General features: G+C 36.4%; 2 protein-coding genes and 1 long non-coding RNA gene across 5 annotated transcripts in view; 1 reads left to right on the top strand and 2 right to left on the bottom strand.

The window, feature by feature from the left end:
- The window catches only part of LOC107758656 (protein DGCR14-like), an 8,892-nt gene extending 4,817 nt beyond the window's left edge, over nucleotides 1-4,075 (bottom strand). Inside the window, exons 1-8 of one of the 2 annotated variants that reach the window (XM_016576452.1) lie at nucleotides 3,644-4,075; nucleotides 3,217-3,291; nucleotides 2,485-2,578; nucleotides 1,903-1,992; nucleotides 1,507-1,676; nucleotides 1,290-1,407; nucleotides 915-1,045; nucleotides 719-821 (exon numbers count right to left, since the gene is read on the bottom strand). In XM_016576452.1, coding sequence (XP_016431938.1) covers nucleotides 719-821; nucleotides 915-1,045; nucleotides 1,290-1,407; nucleotides 1,507-1,676; nucleotides 1,903-1,992; nucleotides 2,485-2,578; nucleotides 3,217-3,291; nucleotides 3,644-3,769 — 907 coding nt within the window. In that variant the 5' untranslated portion in view covers nucleotides 3,770-4,075. The other variant, XM_016576451.1, reaches the window with a different exon arrangement.
- A 66-nt stretch (nucleotides 4,076-4,141) lies between these two features.
- LOC107758657 (uncharacterized) lies at nucleotides 4,142-4,849 on the top strand. The gene is made up of 2 exons (XR_001642046.1): nucleotides 4,142-4,308; nucleotides 4,624-4,849. It is a non-coding gene; the product is annotated as an uncharacterized LOC107758657 (long non-coding RNA).
- A 1,073-nt stretch (nucleotides 4,850-5,922) lies between these two features.
- The window catches only part of stambpa (STAM binding protein a), a 5,539-nt gene continuing 1,117 nt past the window's right edge, over nucleotides 5,923-10,344 (bottom strand). For both annotated transcript variants that reach the window (XM_016576378.1, XM_016576379.1), the window contains exons 3-10: nucleotides 9,147-9,222; nucleotides 8,952-9,047; nucleotides 8,495-8,858; nucleotides 8,277-8,401; nucleotides 7,611-7,748; nucleotides 7,377-7,489; nucleotides 7,186-7,285; nucleotides 5,923-6,247 (exon numbers count right to left, since the gene is read on the bottom strand). In XM_016576378.1, coding sequence (XP_016431864.1) covers nucleotides 6,191-6,247; nucleotides 7,186-7,285; nucleotides 7,377-7,489; nucleotides 7,611-7,748; nucleotides 8,277-8,401; nucleotides 8,495-8,858; nucleotides 8,952-9,047; nucleotides 9,147-9,222 — 1,069 coding nt within the window. In that variant the 3' untranslated portion in view covers nucleotides 5,923-6,190. The remainder of the gene's footprint in view (nucleotides 6,248-7,185; nucleotides 7,286-7,376; nucleotides 7,490-7,610; nucleotides 7,749-8,276; nucleotides 8,402-8,494; nucleotides 8,859-8,951; nucleotides 9,048-9,146; nucleotides 9,223-10,344) is intronic.

Here is a 10,344-nt window from a genome sequence, read left to right as displayed (position 1 = left end):
AAGGTAAGTTAAAAGAAAGAGTACAACTTTACAATCCGTATCCTGTCTCATGTAATCTCTCAATCAGTGTTTCAGCCGTGCAAAGACGTCAATATAACAGCTTGTAAACAATGTCACGTAACGTCACATTTACCCTCGAGAAAAACATATTTGGTGACCATAAAAAATGACCATGAAAAATAAACTGTAGAGAGGGGCATTTTGCTAAATATATGCACCATATAACATTTTCATTATAATTTGTACTGTTCTTCAATGTTTTAATTTATGTTTGAATAAATCCATCAAATTTTTGACAGCCACATTTAAATGTTTATATTAAAAAAAAAAACAATTTGAAGTAGAAATATTATGATGTAATTGTAACTTTATTATTTAAAAAAAACTTCATTAAGTGTAATTTTAGCAGTTGTATATTAGTCTACAAATCAGTAAATTTTAACCTTCAATATTATAGTAATGTAGTACCAACTGACTCTCATGTATATTTTACAGCATTAGTTGCATTAGTAGTTAAAATTTGCCTTGTACTGTACCTGATATGTATCCAAAATAATCGACATTGAATCGAATCGAATTGGTAATCGAATCGAAAGCTTGTGAATGGGAATCGAATCGAAATTTGTGTCAAAACCCAGCCCTAATAACCATAGTAATAGGCATGGATTTCTATATTAAACTAAAACTTATATTAATCAACAAAATTAGTGGCACTCACCAGGAGCAGGGGAGGCTTCTCCTTCAAATCCGTAACCATTCACTTTGGGGGATTCGTGAGGCAGGAGCTCTTTGCCGTCTGGACCAACCTTACCTTGTTTAAACTAGACAGAAGGCAGAGCAGAGAAATATGCTATTAGTTTGGTCATTATTCATGAAAGTGGTTTATGATCGGATGCTGACCAATAAGATGGTACCTGTGCATGGAGCGCAGCAGCTTGCTGGATTTGCGATTTGTTCAGGGCTTTACAGAAGGGGTCAACATCAAACCGAGTGTTCTTGTACAGGACCTCCCGTGGCTTCTTGAACAGTGTGTCATCTTTTTCACCTTTTGGGGAACAAAACAAACATGCAATTTACCGTATGGCTCCTTGGCCATATACATATTAAAATGACACCAAAATTACGGCAATATTTATGATGTTGCTTGCATGCTGTTAATTTTCTATCACCGGCAAATGAAAAATATCACCCTTCCCTACTCATAATCAAGTTATTAACAGTTCATGTACATGCCTCAGAAAGTATTATGTAATAATATACTGATGCAGATCCTCAATGGGAAACTTTACCTTCAGGGTAGTACATGAGTGCATTTTTGGCCTTGTACTGCCATGTTTCCACTCCTGCCTTGGTGCACTCAAGCGCCTGTTTCTCTGTGGATGGTAGAGCGAGGTTCTGCTCGTGCCTCTTTAAACGATAGAACAATAAACATTGTCAGAACTCAAAACAAGACCCACCAATACAAAACTATACAAAAGCTATGTAGTAGCTTCTGTTGTGTTGTACCTCTTTGAATTCATTTTCTGCCTCATAGAGCCACGCATGCCTCAGCTTGTCCTTGTCCTCCGCGAGCTCCATTATCTGCTCAAAGGATGCGTTGTCTTCACTCGTGTTTTTAGCAAGAAAACGGTCCAGAGACGGAAGATCCTTTTCCTCTGTTTTTTCAGCATCTTTTCCTGAAACATAACACAGACCACATGTAGCATATATCTTTAAAATTCCAAAAAGACCCATAATCCCCTCTGTAAAAACTGCAGATTTTGTGCTTATGTAATTAGGTAGTGCCTTGTTTGCATATTTAAATTTCAAAAATACAATAATACAAAACAGCTTTCACAATGTACTTTAATTAATAAAATGCGTAAGAGATGGTATGTATTAGTTTTAGCAGCAGTCACTTACCATCCTCTTTCGCTGCTCTGTGTTTGCTCTGCGAACACGATGGAGATGCACTTCGACCATCTGGGGTCTCAAATGTTGAGGGAGTCGTGTCTAAATGGGAACAAAATGATTTAAAAAAACATTCAAGATGTGAATGAGTTTGTTGCTTCATCAAAACAGATTTGGAGAAATTAAGCATTACATCACTTGCTCACCAATAGATCCTCTGCAGTGAATGGGTGCCGTCAGAATGCAAACATCGAATAAAAACATCACAATAATCCAAAAATAATCAACACAACTCCATTCTATCAATTAATGTCGTATGAAGCGAAAAGCTGTGTGTTTGTAACAAATCCATTATAAAGGCAGTTAAACTTTAAAGCTTTCTTACAAACATTTAGTTTTTTGCTTCACAAGATGTTAATTGATGGACTGGAGTCATGTGGATTACTTGTGGATTATTGTGATGTTTTTTATCAGCTGTTTGGGCTCTCATTCTGACGGCACCCATTCACTGCAGAGGACCCATTGTAAATTTTTAGTAAATTTTTGGGTGAGCTATTCCTTTATTAATCACAAACCGTAAGAAACGTCACTCACAGGGCACATAGGTTCGTGGGGTGTATTTAGCCATCAAAGACCCGTATTTGATGGCGATCTCCCTCATCCGCTCCATATCTCCGTTTTCCTCTGCCTCCAGATAATCATTCTGCGCTTGAAGTTTGGAGACATCTGGGAAAAAGTCCCTCTGGATGATCTTCTCCAAACCCTTTGGAAGATATTGTGGTATGCGTGTCAGAGGAATTTAAGCAGATATAAGCATGTTGTTTACAGGTGACACATGATACTCAATCAGCTGTTCCTGTATAACACATTGCATGCTGAAAAACGGACTAAGGTTTGGTATTTTGTGTAAACACTGCGGTGTTGAAGATCACCGTCGTTATTTTATTTAATAATAATAAAAACCAAAGCCAAACCAAGTGTATTCAAGGAACATATTTCAAAACACATGCGCATTAAAACGGTGTAACACAATAAATTATTGAATGTATTAAGTATAATACAATGAATTATGTCAGAAAATCCCCTGTTGTAAACAGTATATATATATATGACTGTCTTACCTCTATATATTCATCTTCATCAAGAATCTTCCTCGTCGGTTTCTTAGTCTCTACCACATCATTCCTGACAGCGACTGTAGTAACATCAGACTTCACACTCAAAGCTTTCTCTTTGGACTCTGTCATATTTCTATTTTAACAGGAGAAACTGTTCTTTTACAGTAATTTAAAGTCCAATTGCGCAAGACGTTGTTTACGTTAGCGCCTCCAGATAATCATTCTGCGCTTGAAGTTTGGAGACATCTGGGAAAAAGTCCCTCTGGATGATCTTCTCCAAACCCTTTGGAAGAAATTGTGGTATGCGTGTCAGAAGAATTTAAGCAGATATAAGCATGTTGTTTACAGGTGACACATGATACTCAATCAGCTGTTCCTGTATAACACATTGCATGCTGAAAAACGGACTAAGGTTTGGTATTTTGTGTAAACACTGCGGTGTTGAAGATCACCGTCGTTATTTAATAATAATAAAAACCAAAGCCAAACCAAGTGTATTCAAGGAACATATTTCAAAACACATGCGCATTAAAACGGTGTAACACAAATTATTGAATGTATTAAGTATAATACAATGAATTATGTCAGAAAATCCCCTGTTGTAAACAGTATATATATATATATGACTGTCTTACCTCTATATATTCATCTTCATCAAGAATCTTCCTCGTCGGTTTCTTAGTCTCTACCACATCATTCCTGACAGCGACTGTAGTAACATCAGACTTCACACTCAAAGCTTTCTCTTTGGACTCTGTCATATTTCTATTTTAACAGGAGAAACTGTTCTTTTACAGTAATTGAAAGTCCAATTGCGCAAGACGTTGTTTACGTTAGCCTGTACGCTAAGTACTCTTTTTTTCTCTAACGAAATGCTATTAAGACGTGTTTAAAACGTATTGGTTGCCTATTTGAACGATAGCTCGCGATAAATGTTAATTTTAACCACCACTTGATCAAAAAATGACCGAAAATCCATGGAAGTTAATAACAGTAGCTGAACGCACGCAGGAAGAGCATCTTCTTCTGCGCATCATTTCCGGCGCAGACCAATGAAGCAGAGCGACTCTTCCGTCGCCACCTATTGAATAGCGACCGCGTTTGTTTTTGCCCCTTATTTGTACTGTACATGAACTTTAATGACTGAAGCAGCTTAGCATTTCTAGTACACGTAAACACTTAAATAGCACATTACCTCAGTGAACATGGTAAGCGATAACATATTATTTCAGTCCATAATTGCAATAAAAGGCATGCTAGGTGTCAAAGCCTTTAATATATCGTAGACAAGACACCACAGGTGAGTAAGGTACACACGCACGCAGGAAGAGCATCTTCTTCTGCGCATCATTTCCGGCGCAGACCAATGAAGCAGAGCGACTCTTCCGTCGCCACCTATTGAATAGCGACCGCGTTTGTTTTTGCCCCTTATTTGTACTGTACATGAACTTTAATGACTGAAGCAGCTTAGCATTTCTAGTACACGTAAACACTTAAATAGCACATTACCTCAGTGAACATGGTAAGCGATAAACATATTATTTCAGTCCATAATTGCAATAAAAGGCATGCTAGGTGTCAAAGCCTTTAATATATCGTTGACAAGACACCACAGGTGAGTAAGGTACACATTTAAACTAATAGATATCACCATACTTCCCTAGTTGTTTAATTACAGTAGACAATTTCTGAAATGTCATGTCTAAATATGCAAATCAAACATTATCTAATTAAATACGCATATATTTGCATAAATGTACATAACAGAAAACAATAAAGTCTTAAATGTGTATTTTTGATATTTTCTTTGCACTACTCTGAAAGAAAACATGTTATGGAAACAAAATAGGCCAAAATTGAGCAAAACAATGGTTTTCCTTGTAGTGTCTTGCCTTAGCAGATCATAGTCAAGTGAAGATATGTTTGCTTTTAATTATGTATTAATAAAAAATGCAAAGCTTCAGAGTCCCCAAAAATGAACCTCATGACTACAGAAAATTATATACAAAATATGCATTAAGAGGAAGACTAACAACACTTTAAATGTTACGGAAAGCAACAGAAAATAGTTTGGCTGAAAGAACATGAAAATTAATATGTCTTTGCTCCCTATAATCATCTGCCTTCATGATCACAGTCTGATACATATTAAAGTAGCTATTTTGTATCATATCATAGTCAGACGTAAAGAATCAGCTGTTTCACTGTCATGTGTTACGCTAAATCCAGAAGCCAGTCTGTCTGAAACTGGTTGCAATGGCGTACGAGGATCTTTTAATCAACATAAAGATCTGAACATTTCCAGTATGACCAGAGGCAGAGCTTTAAACAACTGCATATTTAAATAAAATGTAACAGCAGTATGCTATTAAGTGGATGGGCTTATGTGATCCTGCACATGAAGCATATCATTAAGCCTTCAGTTTTTTTAGAAGGCCAAAATATGGAATGGCAAAGACAACACTGCAAAAAATAATTTTCTTACTTCACATTTTTGACTTGTTTTCCCATCACGAATATCTAAATGTTCTTAAATCGAGACATATTTGCTTGAGATGAAAAATGTATTTCTGAAAAATGTATCACAATCAAGTGAATTTACGCTTAAAGCAAGAAAAAAATATGTCAATTGGGTATGAAAAATAATCTTGTTTTTCTTTTGATTTGCGTATATCTTTTTAGGTTTTAAGCATAAACTCACTTAATTTTGTTCTTTTTTTTCCTTCAGAAAACGAAGACTTAGTTTATTTTGTTTCTCAAAAAAAAAATTTTTTTTTTTGCAGTGAACACTGAAATATGTACAGGTGTTTATAGGTGAAGTGTGTAATTTCTGCAACATCAAACAGAATAAACTAGTTTTAAACAAAAGGAAGCTCACAGAAGCCATGCATTTCTATTTTTCCATTAAGCATTCTTGAGGTCACAACTTATCTTTATTTTTGCAAATCCAGTTGATGCTGCCAGTGCTAGAAACTACACACCTCAACTTCAAGCTCTTATTGGTCACATTGGGATATTACAGAATTAAACTAATAAATATAGACTGCTAAGATGTGATAATAGAGGCCCAGTGTCTTTGTAGCAATGTTCAGCAGGGACCTTCTTTGCCCATTGGGAGCTTCTTGGCAAGTCGCTGTGCGGTCAAGAGCAAAGGCACGTATTTCGAAGCAGAAGCGATGAAATCACCGCAAATCCATCACGGTCACACTTCCGTCTGTGATGGTGACGTGTTGACTAGCCTGAGCACAAAACACAGATGCAAAACATTCATTATAGTGCACATAAGGTTGAAGGACAAAGTAGATCAATCAAATGGAGTTTAAGGAATAGTTCACCCAAAAATGAAAATTTGCTGAAAACGTACTCACCTACAGGCCGTCCAAGATGTAGATGAGTTTGTTTATTCATCATAACAGATTTAGAGAAATTTAGTATTACATCACTTGCTCACCAATGGATCCTCTGCAGTGAATGGGTGCCGTCAGCTGATAAAAACATCACAATAATCCACAAGCAATCCACACCACTCCAGTCTATCAATTAACATCTTGTGACATTATAAAACTGCATGTTTGTAAGAAACAAATCCATCATTACAATGTTTTTAACTTTTAACTGGCTAAAATACAAGTCCTCTATAACATTGCTTTCTCCAGTGAAGTCGTCTCATCTGAATCAGGAGAGAAATATGCACAGATCAAGCACAGCTTACAATAAAAAATCAGTCCATAACAGCTCTAAACAAATATGTTGGTGGATTTGGATGTGAAAGAACAACAGGAGATGGACTTTTTCACTAGAGGAAGTGCTCTTATGGATTATAGACTGGTTATTTTGGTCAGAAACGACGGTTTAAAGTTAAAACACTCTAATGATGGATTTGTTTACAAAGAAACGTTTTGCTTCACGGGATGTTAACTGATGGACTGGAGTGGTGTGGATTACTTGTGGATTATTGTGATGTTTTGATCAGCTGTTTGGACTCTCATTCTGACGGCACCCATTCACTGCAGAGGATCCATTGGTGAGCAAGTGATGTAATGCTACATTTCTCCAAATCTGTTCCCATAAAGAAACAAACTCATCTATATCTCGGATGACCTATTTTAATTTTTTGCGTAAGCTATTCTTTTAAGTACTTAAAGGGTTCACTAATCACTAATCAGGCATCACTCACAGAGAAGAGGGGCGGCTCCCTTGGATGCGGGTGGAATCCTCTTTGTTTGCAGGAACAGATCTCGTCCATCCCGTAGTCTGTCAGCCGAAAGTAGCCAGTCCTGGAGCATAAGTTATCAGACTGTTATTTTTCCATTAAACGTGCTAACTATCACTCAAACTAATTAACACGGCATATAGCCAAAAACGTACTCATTAAATTTAGGTGAGCACACAATGGCTATAGACTCTGGAAGCATGATTTGATAAGAGCAATGTGTGTGCAGGTCCACACTGGATAAAAAGGCCGTCTGGGTCGGGTGAGTCTTATATATAAAAAAATAAAAGAGATTGATTATTCTCCAGACACATAATTACAGTGATACTGTATAATAATTAAAAACAAACAAACAAAAAAGTCATGTGACCATACAGAAAACATCATACATGAATCCAGCCCAGTGTAATGAGATCATTCTGATCCTGGATTAGGAAAAGTTCCTCCTCGTTCTCTGTGTCACAGTAATCTGGTCCTCCACACTGCTTGGGTACGATCACGTGCGTCACTGTGAAGGCGTTCTTCATCTGTGGACCAAGACATCAAACTGTTTTGTGATTTGCTCATCATAATACAGATTTCCTCAGACATGTTATTAAGGTTGCAGTTTGCACAAATTATATTCAAGAGATAGTAAGATTTATATACAGTCGTGGCCAAAAGTATTGGCAGTGACATACATTTTGTGTTTAGCACAATTTGCTGCTTAAGATGTTGTGGTGTTCATTCACATTGTTTCTAGATTATGTCACTGCAAATACTTGTAGAAACAATGTGAATGAACACCACAACAGCTTAAGTAGCCAATTTTGCAAAACACAAAATTTATGTCACTGCCAATACTTTTGGCCACGACTGTACACTTCCATTCAAAATTTTGTGGGTTTTTCTTTCGTGTTTTGAAAGCAGGAATGCATTAATTCAACCAAAAACTACAGTAAAGACCTTTATAATGGTACACAGATTTCATTTCAAATAAATGCTTTTCTTTTGAACTTTCCATTCATCAATGAAAAAAAAAAGTCTGCTCGTGTCTGAGCATGTTTTGGACGTACCAGCTTGCCACAGAGAATCCCACAGGTCTCCACGGCCCGTGCTGTGTTGGCATCTGCTAGCTTTAAAAACCTTTGGCACAGCTCGGCGGGCACAAAGAGCTGCCGCAAGCCGTTTACCAGCGCACCTAAGAAAACACACATAATCTCAACTTGATTACTGAACAATTGTAATATATGTAGGTCAGCAATGAATAAGGAAGTGCAAACTGAGGCCTCACTGTGTCCTGCACTGACTGGAACACTAGGCTTCAGTGAGCGGTCAAACGCTGGGAGGGGTGAAGTTTGAGAGACATGGTTCGGGGTTCCTCCGGGGCTCGTCGGCGGTGAAAACGAGGCCTGTGGAGGTCCTTGTGCATCAGGCACCAGGAGATCTCGGGGAGAGGTGGGCGACGCCGGGACGCTGAACTCCTGCACGATGCGCTGGCGCGCCTTCTCCAGCTGCTGCCTGCGGATCATCTCCTCAAAGGCACTGAACTGCTCCTGCTCGCGCTGACGCTGCTGCTGCTCGGCCCGTATCTGCTTCTCGGCCTCCTGCTCCCGCTGCTTGGCCACTTCTCGAGCCTGGGCCTCATCCTCCGCTCGCTGCCAGGAGTCACACACCCGTCAATAAACACTATTACTTGAATTAGTTTGTAGGTATCATTTAAGAAAAATCTGCCCCTAAATGTTACCCACCTTTCGGACGAGATATTCGGCGTGTTCTTTTTCGTACTGCTTGAGAAGCAGCTTTTTCAGTTCCTCAGCTTTCGGAAAAGCAACTTCCTTTAATTTCTAGCATGGAAAATAAGGGATATTCATTAGCTTGAGATGCAAACGATTTGGCATGCTTTATGAAACTTTTAACTTTCCCCAGGAAGAGGAAAATCTCACCCTCATCATTTCTTTCTTCTCAGGAATGTTGGCTGTTTTATATTCACGATGTTTAGGAAGTTTTTCAATAAACAACCTAAAAGGAAGTAAAACGCAGGAACATTATTGATTATTTTCAAAATATTATCATTCAATAATAATATTTATACATATTTATTATTTATATAATATGTTATAAAATGTAATTTTATTATATTAACTTACTTTAATTTGTATTAATATTATTTTTTAAATATTTAGTTTTGATGTTTAATGTTTATTTATTTCCTAGTATATTAAGAAATGTATTTCTGGTAAATAACAAGATCACACAAATGGTTTTATGATGTTTTTATGTTTTATGGTTTTATGAAATGTAATGGAATTTTTTTAATAAATGGAAGCAAAATAATAAGAAAATATTAAAACAGTCAAATATTTTTATAATTAAAAAATAATCTATTTTTATGAGTATATTTATAGCAATAAAATGATACATGTGTGAACTTAAACCACAAAACCAGTCACAAGGGTCAATTTTTTAAAATTGAGATCATTTGAAATTTTGATAGGACAATATTTGGCCGAGATACAACTATTTGAAAATCTGGAATCTGAGGGTGCAAAATAAAATAAAAAAAATGTATATTGAGAAAATCGCCTTTAAAGTTGTCCAAATTAAGTTCTTAGCCATGCATATTACTAATCAAAAATTACGTTTTGATATATTTACGGCAGGAAATTTACAAAATATCTTTACTTAATATCCTAAAGATTTTTTGGCATAAATAAAAAAAATTGATAATTTTTTGGCATAAGTAAAAAAATTTATAATTTTGACCCATACCCATATTGTTGGCTATTGCTACAAATATACCCGTGTGACTTATGACTGCTTTTGTGCTCCAGGGTCACATATTATATACAGTATATAATAGGAATTATTTTATTTACTTTTGAAATCTATTTAATTTTGATGTGTATTCAATGTTTATTTCTAATTATTTATAATAAATAGCAAAATCACTCAAATCAGATTTTTAAACTATCTACACATCCTAAATTTTGTTTTTCGAAATAGGATTGCAAAAATGGCAAATCTCATCAAATGAAGAGAACATAAAACAGATCAGCTTATATAACATTTAGTTTGACCTAACAATGACGATCGATATTTTATTATGAAGGTTAAGCACCTCTTTTCACTTATCAGTAGCTG

Source organism: Sinocyclocheilus rhinocerous, unplaced genomic scaffold (genome assembly GCF_001515625.1).
Source record: "Sinocyclocheilus rhinocerous isolate Xijiao unplaced genomic scaffold, SAMN03320098_v1.1 scaffold623, whole genome shotgun sequence".
Lineage (NCBI taxonomy): Eukaryota > Metazoa > Chordata > Actinopteri > Cypriniformes > Cyprinidae > Sinocyclocheilus > Sinocyclocheilus rhinocerous.
This window is presented reverse-complemented; position numbering and strand designations above follow the sequence as displayed.